This window comes from Hyaena hyaena, unplaced genomic scaffold, assembly GCF_003009895.1.
Source record: "Hyaena hyaena isolate Hyena2069 unplaced genomic scaffold, ASM300989v1 scaffold_190, whole genome shotgun sequence".
Classification (NCBI taxonomy): domain Eukaryota; kingdom Metazoa; phylum Chordata; class Mammalia; order Carnivora; family Hyaenidae; genus Hyaena; species Hyaena hyaena.
In genome coordinates this window covers 1,796,702-1,822,964 of record NW_024080822.1, presented here as the reverse complement: position 1 = coordinate 1,822,964, position 26,263 = coordinate 1,796,702, and the positions used below count along the sequence as shown (strand labels likewise).

The following is a 26,263-nucleotide window of genomic DNA, read 5'->3' as shown; positions in this document are numbered from 1 at the left end:
GCAACTCGACCAAGGTACGTTTTTGATATGCCAAGACTTCGAGGGCTTTCACAGACATGCTGTAGGAAAAGACAATGTTACATAACATCGGAAGCTGGTAAAAGTAAATATTAAAGTTAAGTGAACGTTTCCTGCACAAGCTCATTTAGAGGAGGATGAAGACCATTTTGGAAGAAGAAAAATATTCTTGTTAAGAATGTGGCAACCAAGCAAACAAAATATGTTCAGGTACGATTTCAAAAATTCTTTAAGATTTCTCTCCAGCAATTATTCCTTGAAGTACCTTTTTCTACCATGGGGGTCTTAAAAATTCTTACATAGAGAATGATTGATTTATTAAAATTTGTCTTACTTGACATTTTAGAGGCTTTTATCCCTAACCAATTTAAGAGGAGATGTAGAATGAAAGAATAATTTGTAATCAGTAACAAGTAAACAAGTAACAAGTAAAGCATTGAACTCACTGCTCTGTGAGGGAAAGTACACTTATAGGTGATGAAGATGAAGATAGCCTATGAATATACTTGCAGCAGAATTTTTAAATGATAACTTAATAAGTAGAAAATCATTTAGAGCTCTTCAAGAGGTACAGAGAGACTTCAAAGATGGAAAGAAAGGGAACAAGTTGGAAGAGAACGCAAAAATGGAAAAATGGGGGCTGCCTGGGTGGCTCAGTCAGTTAAGCGTCCGACTTTGGCTCAGGTCATGATCTCATGGTTTGTGAGTACAAGCCCACGTTGGACTCTGTGCTGACAGCTCAGAGCCTGGAGCCTGCTTCAGATTCTGTGTCTCCCCCTCTCTCTGCCCCCCCCCCGCTCATGCTCTTTCTCTCTGTCTCTCAATAATAAATAAAAATGTTAAAATTTTAAGAAAAAAATGGAAAAATTAAAGTTGGGGAGGGCTCAGATGACAGCAGTATCTGGTTAATGGTGAGCTGGCGACAGCAGGGACGCAGAGATGGGGGCACGCCCCTGTCCGTCCTGGGTTCTTCAGAACTAGGAAAGTGTTGAACTCTACACATAACCATGTCCTAGGATTTGGGGAAGTTAAAATTCAGCATTATGGTAATAACCTGAAAATACCGTTGAATTAACCACTCCTCTGCCTCCCTATTTCTTGTGAACCCTGCTGTCAGTAAACTGATTATAAATTCACATTTTATGTTCTAAATACATACACATTTTTCTTTTTGTAGGATGGCTTTATTTTATCAAATGGTACATTTCATTTTATTTGCCTCAGTTTCCAGTGGTAAGTAGAGCTTAATCTTAGATAAGAATTGGGAACAGCTTGGTTTCCTGCTTTGAAGACTGGAAAACAGCAGGGCTTAAGCCATCTATAGTCCCACATCTACTCCACGGAAGGATATTAAATCATTTTATTTTTCACTTAAGGCTCCAGGGGTTTCCAAAGCAGGGAGGGCAAGTGAAGAACAGGCATTGTTCATAATAGTAGCAATCTGGGTCCATATATACAGTCATATTCACATCTGTGTATATATTTGTATCCAAACCTACATCACTCATTACAAGTCTGGTAGTAATTACTACTCCCTTTGCATCAAGTGGTGGGATTTCTGTGGATAAGGGGAACATTTCCAGGTGCAAATAGACTCTTCATTAATGGGGGGTCTGCCTCACCACTCCCACAAAGCCATGTGAAGCTTGGGGACGGGGGGGAGGTTTTTCTGTTAACCTCCAGGTCATTCTTGAAGCTGTCAATTTTGGAGAAAATTATACTATATGCAGAGGTTAGAGTTGGCTAATTTAGAAGGCTTATGTGCTGGGTTTTGAGTACAGCCTTGACTCTCTTTTCCCCAGAGATCTCTTTGGACTCTGTTCTCAGAATGTCTTTAAAGGCATAAAGTAAAAATACAAAGGATTACCAAGAAAATCAATTATACTGAAATATACTTAGTTAAAATGTGAAAAAAAATAACCTGATATAAAAGTATATGAGCTTCTTATTGAGGAAACAAGATTTAGTGGTGGGTCTAAAACTGCCCGGTAATAATTACCACCCAGCTGGTGATGAGGGGTAATGTTATTTGAAGATGTCTGCAGCTGTCATGTTTTCTTTTCTAAATATGTAATTTTATTATGACAAAGCAGGTACTTTGAATCCTGTGGTTTGTGACATTAATAATGGAAGGCTATGTCACATTTTAGGTAGAGGTTAGTGAAAATAAAGTTGGAATTTTCCCCATCTAAGATTATAGACTAAATCCTAAAGCCTCTAGTAATAGTTTTCACTGCTCTGTACCTACATACCTTTCCACATATTTATTGGTATGTTGTTTGTTACTATACACAATAAATATGTGAGTTACATTTTATCCTTCCCAAAGTATTTCATTTTTACTATATATATATACACACATTTATCTATATATAATATGTGTTATATATATATGTATATACACATACACATATATATATGAAAGATATTAAGAAGACTTCTTAATGGAAATATACTAAGATTAAAAACTACAACCTTTTATTCAGTGACTGAGTAATAATGACCCAAAGAGCCATAATCTAGAATATTAGATATCTCTTTCTAGAAACAGGGAAAAAATTAGTTTTATCCAATTTAGCTTTAAAAACTACCTATGTATCATTTCAGCTAGAATGGGATTCAGTTATTTTTCTGAGAATCTACAGTTCCTATTACTCAACTGGCCCATTTTAAACAGTGAGGTGATACAGTATATTATAGCCAGGGCCATCTAATACTATTGAAAAATGATCACTCTGGATCCTTTGTTTCATATAAACATGGAATTTTGACAAACAGAAGCAGTAGCGAAACAGAAAGAAGGCGGCCCATTCCAGACGTGGATGCGATCCTAAGGAATATCTTTTGCCAGTAAAGCTCTGAGAAATTATTCAATTCCCCACAAAGCACCCACGTCTCCAAGACAATCACTCATAAGCACAATTCCATTGAGGTAAATGTGCCCTTTTGTGATTTCCTTTCCTGTCTGACGCTGCTCATCCAACAAACTAACCTAAAAGTGTTGATTGCTCTGATTTCCAAGTTCAGTGGTGTTTCCTGTTATGTAGACCTACTTTGCTTGCCTTTGTGAGATTATTATCTATTTGATACTTGCAACTAAAACCCCAAATAACTCATGCCATGTATTACATCACAGAATGTGTAACTAAGCTGTTCACAGATACTGGCTTTCAAGGAGGAGACATCACTACCGTTTTCACGCCAAGCGTCAGGCACTGCCAACTCGTCTGTACCCACCACCCAAGGTGTCTGCTCTTCACCTTCATGGCTGAATCGTCCTCTGAAGATCCTACCAGATGGTAAATGTTTGCGCTTCTGCACAGAGGAAGTAACTTTTACAGGATGATTACTTACCAATAAATATTCATCTTCCATTTTATAAAATGGAAGGTTAATGATGGGAAATCATGTTGCCCTTCAATTGAAATACTAAATATTGCAGGAAAAAAGATGGCATCTAGGCAGATCAGGGAGGGGGAGACATACCTTGCAGTGTGGACTGTACAACTTCCCTGTAGTCTAGATTTTAATGGTACCCTTATTTCTCTCTACTCTTATTATGCCTCTTAATCATTTTGTCCTTGCTTTTTGATTGATTATTGATAATTGATATTATTCAAACTGGTGATTTTTCCTCAATTATCAGGAAATAAATATTTATAAATGTAGTTTGAAAGAACAGTGCGGTGGTCCCCTGTCACCAAGATATATGCCATTTGTGCCTTATTTATATCTATCTACCATCTATCTATCTATCTATCTATCCATCTATTTAACCATTTGAAATGATTTGAAAACGTTATAACATTTCACCCCTAAATATTTCAATATACCTTTTCCTACATAAAGGAAAAAATTATAACAAGAACCCCTTTATATCATCTCAGTTGTCCCCCAAATATAATTTATAGCTATTAACCAGTATCTTCTCCAGATTCACAACTGCGTTTAGTGATTTCGTGATTATAGTCATATTTTTAAAAATTTTAGGACATTTGGGGGCACCTGGGTGGCTCAGTTTGTTAAGTGTCTGACTGTTGATTTCAGCTCAGGTCATGATCTCATGCCTTCATGAGACTGAGCCCCATGTTGGGCTCTGTGCTGACAGTATGGAGCCTGCTTGGGATTCTCTCCCTCTCCCTCTCTCTCTGTCCCTCCTCTGCTTCTGCTTTCTCTCTTTCTCTCTCAAAAACAAGTACATAAAAGCTTTAAAAAATTTTAGGACATTCCATCCACCACTTTTGTTTCCATGTTGAACTTGAAAATTCAGTAATGAAGCTTTACTAGAGAGGTAAATTATCAGCGTGTTTGTGTATTATTGCTCCATTCATAGACATTTACATATTATCCTGAACTTAAAAAATTACTACTCTAGAATCTACAACAAGGGTTGGCAACTCTTTTTTTTTTTTTTTTTTGACAAAGCAGGGATTGAATATTTTAGGAATTATGGATCTAGGAGCAAAGTCAAAGATATTCTATAAGCACTTATATAACTATTTAAAATGTAACCATTAAGAAACATAGACCCATTCTTAGCTGATAAAACAGGCAGAGAGCTGCTTGACCAACAGGCCATAGTCCACTCCTGTTTCCAGTTAGTAGGGATTACCGTATGTGATCTCTTAAGGGTAAGGATGGTAGAATGGGGGGAAAAACCAGCTTTGCTAAGAAAATATTTGTTTTGGCTTCAGACAGAGCAGTTTATTTGTTTCTCTCTGACTTTCTGTGGGCTGACTTTTCAGATCCATTATTTTAAAACACAAGTTCTCATGCAGGTTCACTTGTGTCCTGAAAGACAGTGTGACAGAAGCACTGCCACGGGTCAATATGACAGGAGCAATTTCTGGATATTCTTTCAAGCAATGCCCACATCAAATAAGTGGTAAGATGTCCTATTAGAATTCACAACCACTAGTTACTATGATATATATGTAGTTATATCACATATGGTTTTATGGCTGTAAAACAAAACCCTGCTCATGAAGTTCTTTCACTGTAGAGTAAAAACCAGCACACATGCATGATCCACCCCCCCATTCCCAGCTTCGACAGTGGGCTCGAACTCATGAGCTGTGAGATCATGACCTGAGCCAAAGTTGGACACTTAACCAGCTGAGCCACCCAGGCACCCCTGTAAGTCTGTATTAAACATATTACTTCAAATCAAAGGAAAAACTAGAAAGGTTGTGATGACACTTGTCTTGATAGTGAAAAGATCCTCAGATAGGTTAGTGGATCAATCAGACTAACCTATGGAGTCAGTAGAGTTAAGCAGACAAGGGAGGCCAGGGTAGAAAATTAACACAGGAATTGACAAGTCTAATATTATTGCAATAGAAGAAGGGCAATTGTATTCTTTTTCTGCTTCCATGTAAGCATGGAAGTTAAGTAGATGAAGATGAAAACAAAGGACTTCAGGGAAAAAGTGGCTGGAAGAGGTCAAAGAGTAAGTCAAGAAGGGCAGTGGGTAACATAACATGACGCAGGTTGGTCCTGGAGTCTGGAAGATCACCATGTTTTCTGCTTCTATCTCCAGCTTGCCACAGGAATATGTATATGGACCTGGACATGAAGGGCATGAACTATAATAGCTCAATTACCAGGAATGCTCAGGAATGCCAAGAGAGATGCACAAATGACATGCACTGTCACTTTTTTACATATGCAACAAGGCAGTTTCCAAGCTCAGAGCATCGGTGAGTGAGCCACAGGCTGAGCCTGAGAACAGGAAGTAGATCATCACGTCATCTGATGGAAAACAAAATTTCTCCTCAACTTGATGCCAGAAGCTTATTTTTAGCCCCTAAACAACATTTCTAGAATAAGTACAGTGCTAATAGTTTTCCTCACAGAAAGTGCATTTAAAGACCAATTTGGATGTGTTTCTTTTATTTTAAGGACTCTGTCTTTTTACTGACATTGTTTTATATACATATATATACACGTACACATATATGTATAATACATGTGTATAATATGTGTATACATATCTATGTATATACATAGATATACATAGATATATACAGAGATATATATCTGCTTAATGCATCTCCTAGGTAATTTAAAAAGTGATACATTTCTTAATTGGCAATTTTGAGACAGTTACAGTTGATCTGACTATGTCATTCCTGGCCTAAGGATTATAGAACCAAAGGAAAACCTATGCAGACCTCTCTAAGTAAGAGTTCCTTTTCTAAGACAGAATAACTAAAGCCCATGCGAAGTGTTTTAAAATCTGCCCCACACAGGATTTTGAAATATTCCAGAGATAAATGTGTGAGAATGTAGAAATGCCCTGATCTCTAATGATGAATCTGTGTTCTCTTTTTTTAAAAAAAAATTAGGGAAAAATATCACCAACTTTTATATTTAGAAATATCTGAGACATGCTAGGGTTGTGTAGTAAACCATGCTGATCTAGAACCCAGCCAAAAAAGGAGAACTGAGTTTAAATGATGATTATTTGGATTCTCCTTTGGGTTTTTCCATTCCACTCTCCACATTCACAGGAAGGTGAGTGCAAAGCAAATAAAGCATCTGAGACTTATTTTAAAAACGACAGCAATAAAACCAAATCCTCAGATTAAGTAGTAAGCTTTCACAGTTTGTGTTTAGCTCAGCTCAACTACATCTTGTTAACATAATTTATATATGAGACTTAACACGACAGGGACAGCAAGCCAGGACATGGGGAGCAGAGAAAGGCTTGAGAATTCATTATTTCCTACCTCCAATTCTTCAGGCCATCATCTCTCCAAAGCTGTCATGTCAGTGATGAAAAACAGAATTGACAAAAATCAGAGGCCCTTCAAGTCCTGGTGGAGGAAGGACTCAAGTCCCGTAGCCCAGCATCAGCTAGATGCTTTTCAGAGCAGTTCCTTAGCTGTCAGCCCAGAAAGTCTCTAAATTGGCATTTCTTATCGTCTCATGTTGTTTCCTACTTGTATTTAGAAGAGTAAAACATTTTTCCATTTTTGTTTTCATTCAGTAACATTTGTCTATTGAAGTACACCCGCATGGGGACACCAACCAGAATAACGAAGCTCACTAAAGTAGTGTCTGGATTTTCACTGAAATCTTGTGCGCTTTCTAAGCTGGGTAACTTATTTTCTCAGTGAGGTGGTTTAGCCATTAAATAGCAGGTGCTGATGGTATGTATGCATGAAGGGCCTAGCTTAGGATACCCATGTGTGCTCCCTGATGAAATGGACCAAATGATCTTTTACCTTCTTTATGTGAGAAATGTCATTGTGTCCCATATAATTAGAGCTATATTTGAATTTAAATTTTTTTAATGTTTTATTTCTGAGAGAGAGAGAGACAGCATGAGCAGGGGAGGGTCAGGGAGAGAGGGAGATACAGAATCTGAAACAGGCTCCAGGCTCTGAGCTGTCAGCACAGAGCCCAACGCGGGGCTCGAACCCACAAACCATGAGATCATGACCTGAGCTGAAGTTGGACACTTGGCCAACTGAGCCACCCAGGCGCCCCGTGAATTTAAAATTTAAAACAATCCCTCCAGTTTTCCTAATTAAAAAAAATTAAAGATCTTGGATTTAAAAGACTGTAAAAAATAATTGTTATTAAGATTTTATTTCTTTGGAGCAATTTTAGGTTCACTGCAAAATGGAGGGGGAAATATGGATGCCCCATATAGCCCTGCCTGGGACAGATGCACAGACTCCCTCATTATCAACACCCCCCACCAAAGTGGTACATTTGTTCCTGTTAATTAACATACATTGACACATCATAATCACCCCAAAGCCCATAGTTTACATTCCGACTCACTCTTGGTGTTGTATATTCTATGGGTTTGGACAAATGTATAATGACATCTGTCATCACGCTATCATGCAGAGAATTTGAACTGTCCTAATAAAAACTCTGTGCTCAGCCTATTCATCCCTCTTCACCCCGTAACAAACCTTTTCTAGGGAAGTTACAAATGCTATGACTGGGATTTTACTGAAAATGTTGGCGAATTGATTTCTTAAACACTCTTTCTTCTGTCATACAGCTTGTATTAGGGACATTTTCCCTGGTACAGCGTTTGCAGACAATAACATTGACAGTGTCATGGCTCCAGATGCCTTTGTCTGTCGCCGCATTTGTACTCACCATCCTGGTTGTTTGTTTTTCACCTTTTTTTCTCAAGAGTGGCCAGAAGAATCTGAAAGGTAAGGAGTTAAGATGAAGGTTAATGCTTTAAAACAGCTGATCATAGTCTATCCTTTAAAAATTCTGAGCAGTTACACACTTAATCTGGATGTCTATATATGATGGACAGAAGTTGCCAGGAAGAATTCCTACCCCCTCTCTCTTTGCATTGCCCACCTGATGTCTGCAAATCTTATGTTACCAAGGACTCTTATTTTCTTCAGCTGAGGGAGATCTCTGCCTGCAGCAAAGGGAGAGTTGTCTCATTCTGAATGGAATAAAGAAAATAAGGATGACCATTAAGAGGCAACTTAGTCCAATGCCCAGTTTGAGATTATTGAACCTGGAGTAGAAAGGGCTGGGAGTATTAGTGAAAGTGGAAATGAAAGCCTATATGAATGGAATTGGGGGTAATTGTGGAGGGAGGTTTGAGAACTGAGATGCTGTTTCCCTACTGATGGGTATTAATACAGGAAACTATACTAAGACATGGGAAATTTCTCTGATCATTGAAGGGATGTCTACTGGGGTTGCTGTTCCTCATTAATAAGATTGACTGAAACAACAAACAAAAACAAAAAAACAAAAAAACCCACTTAAGTCTGCTTCAAAACCTAGAGCACTTGAGATGCTCTATGCGAGAATCTCATTATAAGAGAATGAGAATTCTCAGAGCCCTTGGTATTTGCTTGACTTGGCCGCTCATGTGGGAAATGTGCCCCCTAGAGCAATCCAGCTGTGCTGAGCCCTTGAGTTCCTTGTCCATCAAGCAAACCTGGTTTTCCATTGAGTGACTTTTGGAAGTACTAGGTTGGTCACATGAAAATATATCTGTTACTTTCCTTTACTCAACAATATAATTTATTCGGTGCCTACTATATACCAGGCACTGTTCTAAACACCAGGGATACCATTAGTGAACAAAATAGGTAAAAACTCTGCCCTATTTGGCCCAGAGTGGAAGTGATAGACAAGTTATCAGGTTGGGATATATTATCTGATGTAGAGACAATAAAACTTGTTGACTGGTTGTCTGCTCTGAAGGAAAGAGTCATTGAAAGCTTTAAGACTTTTGGCCCACGGAATGAAAAGGATAAAAATACCCAAGACTGTAATGCAGAGTTCATGAGGAGCAGATTTCAAGAGGGAAGAGATGCCTAGTGGATATCCAGAGAGAAATGTTGAACTTGGCAGTTGGAAAGAGAAATCTGGAACTAAGAAGAAAGGTTTATGTTCTGGATCTGTGTCTGGGTATCACCAGCATACCGCTGGTAATTGAAGGGACTGAATGCAGTCAGAGAAGAAAGGAGGTTCAAAGTTTGCATTATAAATGTGACAAATTAGAAAGATGCCTTTGTACTGTTCTGTTAATCACCGCTCTTTTTCTTTTCTACTCCTTTCATAACATTCCCAATCAATAACTGTAAGAGGGGTAACACACTGGATCCTCTCAATACAGGGTGAGAGAGGACCATGAGTGCTATAAGCTAAGACTTGGCTTTTTAAATTGAAATATTCATTTCTTCAGCTGTATCAGCCACATCTCAAGTGCTCAATAGCCACACGTGACTAGAGGCTATTGAATTGGATGGTACAGAAATGGACTGTGTCCATCACTGCAGAAAACTCTACTGGACAGCACTTCTAGACCACGATGTGGGGCTATTCAGGAAAAGTTATTTTGTTCCAAGAAAACACTGCTTGTGTGGAGCCTGTGATGAATGTCATTTATTCCTGTCTGAGCCTAAAGCAACTCTGGATAGCAGATTTCTCCATAGCATGGAAATTATGGAATCTTTGAAATAGATGAGGAGTGTTGAAAGAAAGGAGACAACGGAAGATGCTAGGAATACTGGCAATAGAAACAGCTCGGAAAATTTTTTGGAGGCAAATGGTTTCATGTTGAAGATCTGTCTACAATCTATGGATCGTGGGGTCTGACTCAGTGATGTATGAAGAGTACTTGCAAAATGAGAAATTGTTCACTATCGAAATTTTTTTTATAACATTTTATTTATTTTTGAGAGAAAGAGAGAGAGACGGCGTGAGCAGGGGAGGGTCAGAGAGAGAGGGAGACACAGAATCTGAAACAGGCTCCAGGCTCTGAGCTAACTGTCAGCACAGAGCCCGACGCGGGGCTCGAACCTGCAAACTGTGAGATCATGACCTGAGCAGATGTCGGACCCTTAACCAACTGAGCCATCCAGGTGCCCCGAAATTATTCACTATTAAACACCAACATGAATTGACTTTTGTATGTGCTATAAAAATGGTTCTTTTCTTTGATATGTTTTACATAATAGTTTGACATAATACATTTATATTCCCCCCCCCCCTTTTTTTTTATTGTTAGAAATCTTTGTCTCCTAAAAACATCTGAAAGTGGATTACCAAGTGCACGCATTAAAAAGAACAAAGCTCTTTCTGGTTTCAGTCTACAAACCTGCAGGCACAGTGTCCCAGGTAAACAACACAAGCACTCTCTCCTGATCAAGATGAGCAAACCCGAGAATGCCTAGTGGTAAGGTTGCGTGTCTCCCATCTGATATGTGATTTCCTGCCTAGTGTTCTGTCATTCCTCATTTTACCACAACACTGATTTTTTGGGAGAAGAACTGGACATTGTTGACGTGAAAGGGCATGGAGCCTGCCAGAAAATGTGTACCAACTCCATCCGTTGCCAATTTTTTACCTATTCGCCATCTCCAGAATCTTGCAACGGAGGGAAGTAAGACGTACAAAGAGTTACATGGATACTCCTGTCCCATCTCCTTGAGGGGTGTGTTATGTTTATACTACTCTGTTTCCAACTTGCAGGGGTAAATGTTACTTAAAACTCTCTTCAAATGGATCTCCAACGAAAATACTTCATGGGAGAGGAGGCATCTCTGGATATACATTAAGGTTATGTAAAATGGATAATGGTGAGTTTAATGTCACCTGAGAAAATAAATCTGAAGAAGGTATTCTCTACCAAGTATATCACGACTGTCAAAGTCAATAATAACCACAAAGGGAAGAAACTTAGTACAATAACGAACTTGAATGCAACTTTCTGTTATTTTTACTTCTGTCACCCAGGCTGACCATGTTTTAATGGTAAATTTGGGGCCTTAACTAAACTCAACTAATATTAGGCATTGCCTAATATTAAATTAGTATGTCTTTTAATTGGACACATGTATATAGCTGGTATTTTATGGTGAGACTCGGGCTCAGTCAACACTTTTATATTTGATTCCTACCATGAAGGCTAACTGTCTTTCTTATTATCCTTTAACATGGAGTATCGGTCAGGAATTTGGTTAATCAAATTATTTGTTTCCTGTCCATTAGCCATCACTTGGTAGTTAGCTGAAACATAAATAAATATCATGTGTTTGAAAAAATATGTATTTATTCAAGAAATAAAGTAGCTCGTCTTCAGTTGCCTTTATTTTTTCAGATCCCCTGAAAATATTCTGCAAACTCATGAATACTGGCAAAAATTTATGGTAAAACTCGATTTATAACAATGAGTGTGACAGGGTAGAAAGAAAATAAAAAGATTGTCTAGATTAAACAACACTTATACATAAAATGTAATAAACATTACACTGAAAATAAGATCTGCAGTGGCCACTTCTAGTGAGTAATTTCTGAGCGTAGTATTGAGGGATGGTTTGTAGGCAAACAGAATCATCTGCAGACAGAATCTCCAACAGGAAGAACCATCTCACACTCCTCTCTAAATCACCATAATAGCCTATGATGACTTTAGTGCTTACTAATTTACATAAGACTACATGTTTTAGACTTTTCTTGCTTAATGTCCAATATTATAACGTACTATGAATTTAGGATTCAACTGAGATTTAATGAATAAAATAGAAGTGATGACTATACTTTGTAACAGTTTTTAAAGTATAAAAATCTTCTGTGCCAGAATTATTTCTCCATCGAGAAGGTGAGTAAGTCCTTCACTACTGAGAACTTGTTTTGTAGCATGTATGATATTGTGTCCGATCTGACATCCTACCTAGGAAACCATGCCTTCTTGGAGTGTAGAGGGATCTGATGGCCCAAGCTCCTTTAAAAAACCAGCCAATTAAGTTGTATCTCATATATTCTCTGTTTTTCTTACAACACATGTATCTAAGAAGGAGCATTTATGATAATTCTGTTGTCTTAGTTCTGCTAAGCACAAGAAGGGACACTTGGCAGATGTTGCTGTCAGTGATTGACATAGTTTCTAAAATGGGAACCATCACTTAATACCTTAAGTTGCAGAATCCATTCCTCACTCTCCTTTCATTATGTTCTTCTCTGATGAATGTATGGATTCTGGTATGTGAAGGCTACAGAATGTATCAGGTGGAGATTGATAGCTGAGGCAGAAAATACAAGATAAAGGAAAATAAAACCTTAAGCCTTTTTAGTGCACCTTCTGAAACTAGATAATTGGGTTTTCCTGCACTATATCAGATGAAATAATACCCTAATGGGAGGGGATATCTAACTATCATGTCTTATACTGTCATTGGTCTCCAACATAACTTTCTAAAGATACAGAGGAATGGCTGTCAAAAGAATTGTTTCCTAACACAAAATCTAATGTTAAACACAGATATTTGCAGCATTCTGTTTGAACTGGGAGACAAAATAGAATGAACATCCAAACCTACCATTTATCCCTAATAAAGTCATTGTTGAACTGTTTATAACATTTTTAGTTACTGCTTACCTGTTCATTTTCCTAAACTTTGCCTTTCATTTCTTGTAAATCATAAGGGCTTCCCTGTAATTTCAGAATCTAGTCAAAATCTTCAAAATGTTTCTCTGAAATGAGTCTCACCCCATGCACTCTCAGGTGAGAACACTTTTCTCAGTGTGTCAGCCTGTTTAAGCTTTCCCAAACACATCAAGCTTGTTCCTGCCTCCACTTGCTAACCAGTGTTTTCCTCAAGATTTCTTTTTTCCTGTCCTCTCCTCCTATTTGAAGTCTCCCCCAGGATTATACATCCAATTTCCTGTTGAGAAAAGACAGGCCTAGAGAGATTGTTTTACACCTATGCAAAACCAGGGAACAGACCATCAAGGACTTCGCTTTTGACTGGTGACCCTTTCGCTAACTTCACATTCCTCCTCCTTTAGCTAAGGACATGAAGCCTCCCTGATCCTCTGAGCCATGCTAGTCTAATTGTAGGCTGGGTAGAGCATGTTGACATCACCAGTGAGCCTGCTACAAAGAATTTCAGCAACCCCCACTTCCCCAAACCGAATCAGAATCCGCATTTCAAAAGATAACCAGGTGATCCATATGCACATTAAAATATGAGAAGCATTGCTCTAGAATACTGTTGTCCTGGAACACCTCATTCCAATTCCATCTAGGTTATTGGGGCAGATTTGGCCAAGGCTCCCATTGAGAGGGTGGGTGTCATGTTTGGCATCCCAGGAAATAGAAGCAGAAGGGACTATCCTGCCCAGAGCAGCGAGGGCAGAAGGAAGCAGAGGGGTAAATGTGAATCAGATTGCTTGGAAAGTATCAAGGTTGAACCAAGAGAACTCCAAGCTGTCAACAAAGCCAAAAGGGAGAAGCAGTTCACAAACAGAAGAGCAGCGCACGCATGGATGGTACCCAGCTAGAGCAGGAGACTCTGGGACCAAAGGTCAGCCTGAGTAGTAGAAGATAGACAGGAACTGTACATAAGCTGTAACCTGAGAGGAAAGTGCTCGCTTCCTTTATAATAGCTTTTCTCAAACTTCAGCAGGGCTGGTTGACATTCAGATTACTAGGCTCCACTGTCCAAGTTTCTGATCTACTGGGTCTGAGGGGAGTTCGAAAAGTTGCAGTTCTAAGAAATTCCCAGGTGATGCAATTGGTCCAAGGGCCACACCTGACAACCATTGCTTTAAGAGAACCATCAGGGTTATCATATGATGGAGGAGAAGACCATCATGCAGTACCAGATAAGACATTATTTGAGGACATGCAGTTAGTCATGCACTTTTCCTGTGCATGCTTTGCTTGCTGACTTGGTTATAAAATTTCTTCACATCAAAGTCATGATAAAATATTGAATTCAGGGAAGGTTTTCTGCTCTTTGTGCCTGAAGAAACATAACTGCTGATGGAAAAGAGAGATTTAGGAAGCTACTCATTGCAACCCTTCTGTTGTAGCATGTACGACCAAAATCAAGCCCAGAATTGTTGGAGGAGAGGCATCTGTTCATGGTGAGTGGCCATGGCAGATAACTTTGCATATCACATCACCCATCCCGAGACACCTGTGTGGAGGCTCCATCATTGGAAACCAGTGGATACTAACAGCTGCTCACTGTTTGATTGGGTCAGTACCATTACCAATTTTATTATTTCCCCGGGACTCGCACATAAACTGAATCTGTCATTAGCATTTTAGTAAATACTTTAAAAATGTAAATTATCCTATTGGGTAAATTAAATTTCTATAGTAAAAAAAAAAAGGCAAAAAGGAAGAACACTTATGGTCTACCAGCATCAGATTAGGTGCAGAAATATGAAGGCATATTATTCTGCTTTCCCAGTTACATGCATCCACGTGCCCAGGGGTGTTCTTGTTATTTCCCATCAGAACATATCATCTGTGCTTGTCTTGGGCATCACATCCAGAGCTAAACACAAAGAGAATTTCCCCTTCTCTAAATCTGTAATTCTCTCCTTCACCTCTCCCCTTTTGCCTCTCCTCTCCCCTCCACTCCTTCTCTGTTGCCCTCCTCCTTCTCCTCTCTCCTCTCTCTTCTCTCTCTCTCTCCTCTCCCCCCACCCCACCATCATGTTGCCATGTTTCCAGATACAGAAGGAAGATTTCATTGTGCATCCTCAGATTGGATTCCCTACTTAGGTCAATTTTAGTATTGGCCAAACCAAAAACTCTGTCAGGAAGAGTATACGTGCTCCAGGGAATTTTAGTTGGCCGAACTTCCTCTTTGCACTTTGGTAGTCTCTGAGTTTCCAGATACGGTTTTGTGTGTTTGTTTTTGTTTATACTCATATTATAACTCAAAGATATGTTTGAAGTCATTAACCCCCTTTACCTTTTACCTTTTCCATATGGGAAAATGGACTACAAGAAAATCCAAGTGTATTTCTCAGATTCTCAGCTAATCAGTGGCAGGGTTGAAACTAACACCCACTAACACCCAAAACTCTTCATAAGAGGGAGGGAGACAAGGGAGGAAGGGAGGATGGGGGGGGAGGGAAGAGGGAGTGTGCACGTGTGTGTATGTGTGAGAGAGAGAGAGAGAGAGAGAAAGAGAGAAAGAGTTAGAGGGTGAAAAGAGCATTCATTCATTTTTATGTGGTTACTATAGTAAATGCTTACCCAGAACCTTCTACAGGCGGAATGTGAGTGAAAAATCTTGGATGAAATCACTCCTTTCCACCAAAAAGCCTTCCACCAACAGAAAATATCAGTAATAGCTAGATAAATAACAGTATAGCTCAAGTGTTTGGGAATTATTTGGTAATGGAAATTTCTTTTCCTCTATTGTTTATTCCTTAGGGTAGAGTCACCTAAAATCTTGCATGTCTATAGTGGCATTTTAAATCAATCAGAAATTAAAAAGGACACATCTTTCTTTGGGGTCCAAGAAATAATAATTCATGATCAATATAAAACAGCAGAAAGTGGGTATGATATTGCCCTATTGAAACTGGAAACAGCAATGAATTACACAGGTATGTAGAATTTTAAATGGAAAGTTATCTACAATGATGACCTAGATGTAATGTTTGACACTGCCAAATTCATGGCCTGGCCCTCACAATTTCAAGGTGGTATTATCATGAAAGAGGGGCTGCTAAGCTAGTCTTTTAGTCTGTTAAGACTGGCACTATTCCCTAATCATTAAATCTTACTTTGGGTGAAGCATTAGGTTCTCTCCAAGTTTCTTCAGATTCAAAGAATGACATAACTCTATAATACATTGGGATATTAAAGATGATCTATATCTCCCTTTTAGGGACGAAAGTATTGCAGGTCAGAGTGAGTAAGCAATTTCTACAGAGTCAACAGACCTAGTTAAAGAGATGGAGTTAGGAGAGAGGACTATGCTTTATCTCTCCCTTGTTCTCTTATCCCGGGATGTGTGATGTATAAAGTCGAATACAAGGAATGGAAATGAATGACAATAAGGCAAAACCTGAATATAATAGAGAACACACAAATAAGGGAAAGTGAAAGAAGAGAGTCTCTTCTGGGAGAAAAGATATATTTTGTTTCTGATGACTAAACTATGATTTTCAAAATTTAGATACTCAGAGACCCATATGTCTACCTTCCAAAGGAGATCGAGGTGTAATATATACTGAGTGCTGGGTGACTGGATGGGGGTACAGAAAATTAGGAGGTAAGAAATGATGTTTCTCCGTGTGCTCCATCCTAAAGATAAAGGACATAGTTTACTCTTAACCTTTTCTGCTATATCAAGTCATACAGCTAAAATGTGAGTAAAATAATCTTATCCTTCAACTACAGAAAGCATGCTAATGAAGACGAAGAGACAAAATTACCCAAGTGAGGAGGATCCCATGTATGTTTGATTAGAAATTTTAAGTATGACAATTTCTTTAATGTCTAATTATTTTTAATGAAGTTTAGTATGAAACCTAGCACTTTTCATTAAATGTCAGAGCCTCTTATCCAATTATTTTCTCCGGGAAGTAATTCCAGTTAGAGCCATACTTAGTTTTAAGTATGAATGTTAAATAAAGTATTCTCTATAACGCTATAATTATAAAAGGTCTATGAGGTAAACCTAATATTTTTCTTCTTTCTAGATTTTTATATAGGTACGATTTGATTTTAAGTTTACATATTTATATTATATACGCGATTATTCCAGTCACAAACCCAACATTTTTTCAGACAAAATACAAAATACTCTCCAGAAAGCTAATGTACCCTTGGTGACAACTGAGGAGTGCCAGACGCGCTACCGAGGGCACAGGATAACCAACAGGATGCTCTGTGCGGGCTACAGAGAGGGAGGGAAGGATGCTTGTAAGGTAAGAATGTTTTCAGCCAATTGAGTATATTCACAGGAGAATGTTTTGGGTTGTTGATTTTTTTATTGAGAGACAGAGCATGAGCAGGGGAGGGGCAGAGAGAGGGGGAGACACAGAATCTGAAGGAGACTCCAGGCTCTGAGCTGTCAGCACAGAGCCCGACATGGGGCTCGAACTCACAAACCGGGAGATCATGACCTGAGCTGAAGTCGGATGCTTAACCAACTGAGCCACCAGGTGCCCCTCACATGAGAATGTTTAATACATTTAAGAAGCAGTCTTCTGCCCCCGAGCAGGGAACCGCGGTCTATTTGTTTTACTTACACTGAAGTTTATAAATGGGCCAAGAACAGAATTCTAGGTGAAATCTCTCTGAGACACATGTATGTAAGATGAGAAGCATCTGAACCCATCTGTGCACCTTTTCTTTTTTCTCCTCCCCCTGTCACAGGGAGACTCGGGGGGCCCCCTGTCCTGTAAGCACAACGAAGTCTGGCATTTGGTGGGCATCACCAGCTGGGGAGAAGGCTGTGGTCAAAAGGAACGGCCAGGGGTTTACACCAATGTGGTTGAGTATGTGGACTGGATTTTGGAGAAAACTCAAGCCATGTGAAAGAGTCCCCAGATGCCATCTGACCCCCTGAAAGGCAAACCAGATTCTTCCCAGGAGAAGGGTTTGGCTTTGACTGAAGAAGACAGACACTGAGCCACCATTTTCCTCCCCAGGTTCTGGTATCAGACAGCAAGGCATTGAGGGGGATTGGTATTTGTGAGAAACATGCCAAAAGAAATAGTCATTTTCACAATTCCCCTTGTCTGATAATTATAGTTTATTTTCAGTGTCCAGTCTCTTGCCTTTTGATCACACCTTACTGAGCTAAAGAAATACTATACAGCGATATTTTTTAAGATTAAATATTGCCAAATATACCAGGAAAGAATCGAGTTGTGTCGTCAGAGGCTCAGGTAGAACCACCTATAGCAACCACCATAAAAAGATACATTAAATGAAAAACGGGGGCTGGAGAAAATGAGGACAAAAGCAGTCACCATCAACTTGCAAGAATCTGTACTCTGCCTACATGAATGTCCTTTTGTAAAAGAAGAACTTGATGAGACTCAATGACATGTTTTCAGAATAATCGGGAATTTTTTTGTCATTTCAACTTTTAACATTTTTGAATTAGTTTGGGTAGACACAAGCCATCAGTGAGCATGAATGTGGACTCTAGAATTTCTATGTGGGAAAGGATTAAAGGCAGTAGTGTACTAGGAAGTGGTAGCTTAGGGGAAGAATCTTTTTTTTAATTTTTAAAAATGTTTATTCATTTTTGAGAGACAGATCAGGAGTGGGGGAAAGGCAGAGAGAGAAGGAGACACAGAATCCAAAGCAGGCTCCAGGCTCCAAGCTGTCAGCACAGAGCCAGATGAGGGGCTCGAGTTCACGAACTGTGAGATCATGACCTGAGCCAAAGCTGGTTGCTCAACCAACTGATGGGGGGGAGGGGGGGTTGCTCAACCCCATCTCGGGGGAAGAATCTTAAAAGTTGTACTTGCCTAGAAAATTATAGGTGTGTAGATTGTATATTTAGTCAGTGTAGTTCTGGGGAAGGGAGGCTGATAGAGATGAAGGGAGAAAGCTAGAACTTTCCTAAGACAAGCGACCACTGTGGGTGTAAGTTTACAAATCCACATTTACAGATAACAAAGGGACTGGACAGAATTCAATACAAAACACATCCATGCTACAGGAAAAAAACCAATTTGGGAACAAGTGGATGGTTATTATAGAGCCCTCATTACTTTCAAAACAGCCCCCTGTGAACTAAGTATTGGGATTTTTCTCTTTAGTGTAAGTATTTGCCTGGTCAGTTTCAACCCTGTGTCAACAACTACACATCTCGTCCAAGATGAAAAATATTTACTAAGCACACTGAATGACGAGGACACAATGGGTAGCATATGTGACCATGTCCTTGCTCTCATGGAGCCCCAGTCTAGTTAGCATGAACAATAAGAATAAATGAATTACACAAGTATAAAATGATTTTAAATTTGAACAAGAGGGATGCACCATGCTCTATGACAAGAGAGAGAAAGAGCATTTGAGGCAGGTTCAAAGGCTGGGATAAAAAGGAGTTTGTGCTGAGGATGACAAAACACAAACAAAAGCAAACAAAACCCCACTTCACAAAGCAAACAAAACCCCACCTCACACAGATTCAAACAAGACTGGAATGGAAACTTGAGTGCCATTAAGGTCACCAAACGGCACTAATAATTGTCTCATTATCTGTGTAATTACCTTGGTAGTTTTGATGTAACATTTCACAGTAAAGAAAAAAGTGCTAGGATATACTTCCTCAGGACAAGAGATCGTTCCTCTACATTCCCCAGTTGTGTCTTTTTGTTGTTCAAAAGGAGAGGAAGAGGCATTCCAGGTGGAGGAGGCCATGTGTTACTAACCCATTGGTGAATAAACGTTCCGTGTTCTTTGAAAGAGAGACAGAGAGGAAAAAGCTTTCTCCAAAGTCTTTCCTGAGAAATATTTGAGAAAAACACACATTTTGGTTTTGTTAGACTTAACGTTGGAGGAGATCTTAAATGAAATCACTGAAAGGAGGTATAAAATAAACAATGAGAAGGTTCCCTGGTCCACACCAAAAGATGGCACACTCCACACACTGTTCTCTCTTCCATGTAGAGTTCCACCTTGGAAATAGCTCTGATTGGATGTAAAGGGCTTCCTCAGTCCATTTTTTTTTTTTTTTTTTTTTACAAAAGTATGGTACCCCAGTGTGGGGATTCCACACACCAGCCCCTCCAGATGGACACTTAGGTGGTTTCCAAGCTTTTCACTCATTCATATGTATGCAGGTAAATTTGTAGCATATATTCCAGAAGTAGAAGTTCTGAAAACACAACAAAACAAAAAACGTGAATGCATTTGTAAGTTTGATAAATATTATCCATTTCTCTTCAAAACCTTGTTGGGGCGCCTGGGTGGCTCAGGCCGTTAAGCATCCGACTTTGGCTCAGGTCATGTTCTCACGGTTTTTGGGTTTGAGCCCCGCGTCGGGCTCTGTGCTAACAGCTCAGAGCCTGGAGCCTGCTTCGGATTCTGTGTCTCCCTCTTTCTCTGATCCTCCTCTGCTCATGCTGTCTCTTTCTCTCTCTCAAAAATAAATTAAAAAAAAAAACCCTTGTGGCAATTGTCTCTCCTTTTAGCAGTGTAAGAGAGGGTCACACTTTAGCTAACATTATGACATCAAAAGGGAATTTGTTTTTTAATTTTTTTAATTCTATTATTCTTGAGAAAGAGAGAGAGAATCCACAGGAGCAGAGAAAGAGGGAGAGAGAGAATCCTGAAGCGAGGCTTGAGCTTACCCGATGTGGAACTGGAACTGTGAGACCATGACCTGAGCTGAAGTTGGATGCTTAAACTTAGGAATTTTTGATGGCCCGACAGGTGGAAAAAGGTGTCTCAGGGTAGTTTTATTTTTGCGATTTTCTCAATATAAATGTCACTAAACATCACATGTGTAAGGCTGTCATCTTATCAACAGCTCAATTTCTTGCTTAAATATAATAAATTTAGTAGTTACCACGGTGACATAGAGTATGATCCTTGCAGTTTTAAAACCATGTTAACTGTTGCAAGAAAAGAAGTTTCTGAGCTTATCTTGTTCAAGCTGGACGATGACTCAGGGCTGTGAAAATATTCGTTGTCTATCTTCCCTGCATGTTCCAGACATAAATTTGGGGTAGAAGAGGCCCCATCTCAATTCCAGGGATGTACACTGACTTGTGTGCCTCTGGCGAGGTACCCTACCTTCCTTGCCTTGGGAATTAGTCTACCGGTAAGCGGGTTGAGGCAGCTGGCAGGTGACATCCCCCAACTACTGTGATTGGCTCAGATGTATCAGTCTGGGCAACAATGAAGACGTTGATTGTCCAGGGGCACCTGGTGGCTCAGTTGATTAAGCGACTGACTCTTGATTTTGGCTTAGGTCATGATCTCACGGTTTCGTGGGTTTAAGCCTCATATTGGGCTCTGCACTGACTCTGAAGAGTCTGCTTGAGATTCTCTCTCTGTCTCTCTCTCTCTCTCTCTCTGCCCCTCACCAGCTCATGTTCTTTCTCTCTCATAATAAATTAATAAACTTAAAAAAAATGAAAAAAGACTTTGTCCAGAGAATGCCTTTCTCTTTCCCCTCCACGTGAATGAGGAAGAGCTGATCTTGGCTGTGGTCAAGCACTCTTGAGAAGCCAGCCTGAGGCCCTTGGAGACATGGAGACAGAAAACCCAAGGCCTGACTGAACTCTGGGCTTTCCTGTTTTACTGCAATAAATCCCCTTTCACATTTAAGCCAGTTCAAATTGGGTTTTCTATTACTTGCAGTGGAAACACTGGGACCCAGGGTATTCTCATTACCCTGATTCAATCAAGCTTAGCCTGCATACATTAGGCATGTGTAGTTACTCTTCTATGGAAAACAGTTTGGTGTTTTTCTTCTAATTTTAAAAGTTCTGTTTTCTTAAACAATTTTTATTCTAAACATTCAAAGAAGGGTTGGTTGCGACTCTTGGTAGAGCTGTCCGTCTTTCTGAGGTGAGTGGCTCTCCTGGACAGCCAGCAATGAGGCCACACCGGGCCAGGCCTACTGCGGTTCTCACAGGCAGGCACCTGGGCACCCGTAGGCTGCCATTATCTATCACAGGCTCTAGGAAGTGACCCATACTTTGGAATGAGGATCATGCATAATATTAAGGCATTTATTTATGAAAGATTTTATGAAAATTCTATTTTATGTTCTATATGACACACGTATGGCCTTACCTATCGTCCAACCGCATTGAAGAATCAGGGAAATTGATCCATTTGATGAGGGGGCCTGTTTCCCGCTGGTCCTGTTTGGTCCCTTTTCTCTCTTCATCCTCTGTGCTCTGCATCATGCTGACGTCCCCTGGTCACGTGCTTTTCCACACCCTATACCAGACTGGGTTAGGACGGGGCCTTTCCCTTTCCTTGTGTGAAAGGACTTTCCACATTTCTTTTAAACATTTAATTAATTTCTATTTTTAAGTTTATTCATTGATTTTGAGAGAGAGACAGCATAAGTGAGGGAGGGGCAGAGAGGGGGAGAGAGAAACTCCCAGGCAGGCTCCCCACCAGCAGCGCCGAGCCTGATTTGGGGCCCGAATCCACGAACCATGAGATCATGAGCTGAGCTGAAACCAAGAGTCAGATGAGTCAGAAACCTAATGGACGGAGCCACCCAGAGGCCCCGAGGATTTTCTACATCCTGCCTGGCAGTGACTCGAAGGTCACCTTCAGAGAATTCACCAACCACACTGATGTTCCAGCCGCAGTTAATGGTGATCGTGTGTCGTCACAGTAGGTTCCTCTGTCGGTAAGCCTTCCCACGTGACGTCTGTGGGCCTGCCTGTTGCCCTCGGGAGGGCTTCTCTCTGTGTCAGGAAGAGGTGGCTGCCACTGGGCCTGCTTCCCAGCGGTGCTCAGCGGGCTCTACCCAACTCCCACCCGTGTGTGCAGACAATGCCCGTTAATCAGCAGTGCGAGCTTCTCTTCTTTTCGGGAGAACATTTCTGCCATTTCCAAGCCCATCCCATAGGAATGTGCCTCTGTGTGTGTGTGTGTGTGTGAGAGAGAGAGAGAGAGAGAGAGAGAGAGAGAGAGGGAGGGAGGGAGAGAGGAAGGAAGAGAGAGAGGGAGAGAGAGGGAGAGAATGAGATGAATATTTAACACCCCCTTCAGCCACACTGCCTCTCTGGGTCTCCACGCTTCCTCATCTTCACTTGTGGCTTTTGTCTCCCAGGGCTTCTGCAACAAATTACTACAAACCGAGTGTTTTAAAACAGCAGAAATGTCTTCTCTCATAGTTCTGAAGACTAGAAGCCTAAAACGAAGGTGTCGGCAGGGCCTCACTCCCTCTGAGGCCATCAGGGGAGTCTCCTTACTTGCCTCTTGGGGCCGCTGGTGGCCCCAGGCGGTCCCGGCTTCTGGCTGCACCCCTCCAATGTCCGCCCCTGTTCTCGCATGGCCTCCTCCTCTGTGTCTGTTCCCCTCTTCTCATAAGGACACCAATCCTATTGCATTAAGAGCCCCCCTCCTGTATTAAGTATATACTGCAAGTAGTGTATCATTGACTGTCATTATTATTTCATCCAAATGTTCAAAGAAGAGGCTGTACTCAAATGAGTCATGCAGTAACTGGCACCAGGTATTCAATGAATTAGCTCCCTCCCTTTTCCCCTTGTGGTATCAGGGAATTTTGTTACAAATGTATTACTATATGGTAGGCTTTCCAGATGAAAATGATAAATGTCCAAGTATATGTTTGTTTTACCTAAAACAATGTTATCATTTATCGACTGAGGTAGATTTCCCACCTCAACCCAACACGCCCTCCCCCAGCGAATGTTCACACACTTTGTAACCACAAGAAACTTTCAAAGGACTCTGTGCTTGCCGGAGTCCAGCTCCAGCCAGTCCAGGGGTCTCTGAAGGATGGACAGTGTCAGCAAGAGAGGGATGAGAGAGGCAGGAGATTCTTGTCACCAGCCAGGCCTCTCCACACTGTCTGAGACTCAATTTTACTTTATGATTTAGTGTTTGGGGGGCAGCCCAGAAGTGGCATTCTGATGATAAATTTTTTGATCAGTAAAAATTCTTGAGAACATTGATATGCATAAGTGTATGGGGAACAACCCAGAAGTGGCATTCTGATATAAATGTTTTTAGCATAGGATAATGTTTTTAGCATCGTAAAGGCAAAAGTTAGTTCTTTGCGAGCAGGGGTCAATAGCCTGTTTATCACTTAATGGGGGGTATTAAGAAAAATAGGGTTTTCAAGAGTGTAATGCTGCTCCCATAACCACAAAAGAAGAAGTTCCTACAGTAAGTTCCTTCACAAAGTGCAATCAGCATACCAAGGCTGATTAGTTATTTTATTTTACTATGCCTTTATTTTATTTGGAGAGACAGAGAGCCAGCGGGAAGGGGCAGAGAGAGGGAGACACAGAATACAAAGCAGACTCCAGGCTCTCAGCTGTCAGCACAGAGCCCGACGCAGGGCTCAAACCCATGGACTGTGAGATCATGACCTGAGCCGAAGTCGGATGCTTAACCGACTGAGCCACCCGGGAGCCCCTGATTAGTTATTTTAAAGAAACAGGGAACAAGGCACAAAATGAGCACCAACACTCCAGCTACCATGCCAACATTTGTCAGGAGTGAAATTAGCCCTTGAGAGCTGAAGAGATTCTGTAACCCTTGCAGAAAGGAGGTTGCGATCTGTGAAGGAGAAACAAAGGTAATGCCCAATATTAAGGTTCCAATGAATCGCCTTGGGCTCATGAGAGCAGAATTAACCTCCTGCACAACCTGTAACCCATAATCATCATACCAAGGAAGGCTTAGTTTAACAGAATCTTCCATTGAAGGTGCCCTGCTCTTACAAATGGGGTATAGATTGGAGGCAATTAATACCAACAGAACATGAGAGGAAGGTAAGTGTAAACAGGAAATTTTTGCTGTTTCCCCAGTTTTCTGGGCAAAGAGTAAGGACAGTTTATCTTATTGGACTAATGATTCTTCAAGCTTCTGCAGTGGGTAGACCAGTCAGCTTTGGGGGTGTGGCTGGAGCACAGCTGGAGATCTCAGGGGCCAGTGTCCTTTTGAAGGTCAATTTAAGGGGGTTGACTGGATCTGGATCACAAGGTTGAGGGTTCTTGGTATTGCCTGAAACTTTAAGAGCTGAATCCTTTGTTTGGTTATATATCTGTGAAGTACACCCCATCCTTTGAAGAAGCCAGTTCTTCTGGGTTTATATGGGCTGAGTTTCTAGTAACTGTCAGATCAGGTTTAGGAAGGATATGGTTTGCATATTGAGAGATCCATCCCGTTTTCCTGTTGTCTAAATAGGCAGATGCCATGGGGTCTTATTATCGTCCCTACAGAATAATAAGCACAAAAGATTGTGTATACATGAAATACTCTACCAATTTTTTTTCTGAAGGTTACCTCAAGTTGTCTAATTTAGGCAAACAACGAACACTTAAAGACAATCAGAACTGGAATTTAATATCCATAATGGTGCGTTGTTGAAACACAGTTTTTCTCTCTAAAAACCCGCATTTCCAGAGAGAGCAAATCGAGACCAATGCATTAGTAGAACAAGTCCAGTTTTAACAGCCCTGGCCTAATTATTTACATAAGCTCAGCAACAATAGCTGTTAAAAGATGAACAGATTCTTATGAACTTATGTAAGCAATTGTAATTGCCATGAAAGAAAGAATACTCACTGGGAGTTTTTGAATTTCAGAGGGCTTGGGTAGAGAGAAAAGGTAAATGCCTCAGTTTACAAATGAATACTTTATGACGTTTCTGTATATCATAGATATCTTAAGAAAATGTTTCTTAATCCAGATAAGCAAACATTGGAGAACCAGCAATATTTCCAACAAGAGTCACAAAACTATAATCTTCCTCAGTTCATGTAGTCTCATGTTCCTAATTCTTGTTCAGTTTAAATGCAGCTTTTTAGCTCTGGAAATTCTTACCCATTTTAGTGTTAATCTTAAAGATGTCAATTACCTGTATTTGTTTCTAAAGTCCTTTTTATAAATCTCTTTGAAGAAGAAACACGTTTTGTGAGAGAATAAGAACAATTATAAATGACAAAATCTCAGAAATGGACATTGTTAAATATCTGATGAGAGTTCATTATGATGCAATTGACAAATTTACTTCTGTGACACATAACACTTCAAGTAATCAGAATATTAAGTGATGACCTTATACCAAAACATTAAAACTTTAGGAATTGCATATGTATGTGGGCAGTTACAGCAAATATAACCTAAGGTTTACCTTTACACGACAGTGCTTTTCCAAGTAACTTACCATCCCAAATAAAAGGGCCTGATTGGTCAAAAAACTTCTTTTACCATTCAAATCCTGGGAAGTTTGTTAAAACTTTAGGAAGTTATAAAGCACATCCTAAATAGGATTATAGATTACTACAA

General features: G+C 40.1%; 1 protein-coding gene across 2 annotated transcripts; it reads left to right on the top strand.

The window, feature by feature from the left end:
* The first annotated feature begins 1,196 nt into the window (after positions 1-1,196).
* Positions 1,197-18,053, top strand: F11 (coagulation factor XI). 2 transcript variants are annotated; one of them, XM_039241217.1, is made up of 14 exons: positions 1,197-1,251; positions 3,155-3,317; positions 4,797-4,900; positions 5,558-5,717; positions 7,010-7,119; positions 8,042-8,201; positions 10,535-10,644; positions 10,747-10,909; positions 10,999-11,105; positions 14,344-14,512; positions 15,707-15,882; positions 16,458-16,553; positions 17,072-17,211; positions 17,663-18,053. In XM_039241217.1, the coding sequence occupies exons 1-14, from the start codon at positions 1,197-1,199 to the stop codon at positions 17,822-17,824; spliced, it is 1,875 nt and encodes a 624-aa protein (XP_039097148.1). In that variant the 3' UTR covers positions 17,825-18,053. The 2 variants fall into 2 exon arrangements, with proteins under 2 accessions (XP_039097148.1, XP_039097147.1); XM_039241216.1 differs by having other exon boundaries at positions 4,797-4,903.
* Positions 18,054-26,263: the final 8,210 nt, after the last annotated feature.

Excerpts from the sequence above, each read along its gene's own strand:
- F11 (XM_039241216.1), top strand. The coding sequence starts at position 1,197 with ATGGCTTTATTTTATCAAATGGTACATTTCATTTTATTTGCCTCAGTT. Across the intron at positions 3,318-4,796 it reads TCTGAAGATCCTACCAGATG|GTTCACTTGTGTCCTGAAAG; the intron begins GTAAATGTTTGC and ends GTTCTCATGCAG. Across the intron at positions 10,910-10,998 it reads GAATCTTGCAACGGAGGGAA|GGGTAAATGTTACTTAAAAC; the intron begins GTAAGACGTACA and ends TCCAACTTGCAG.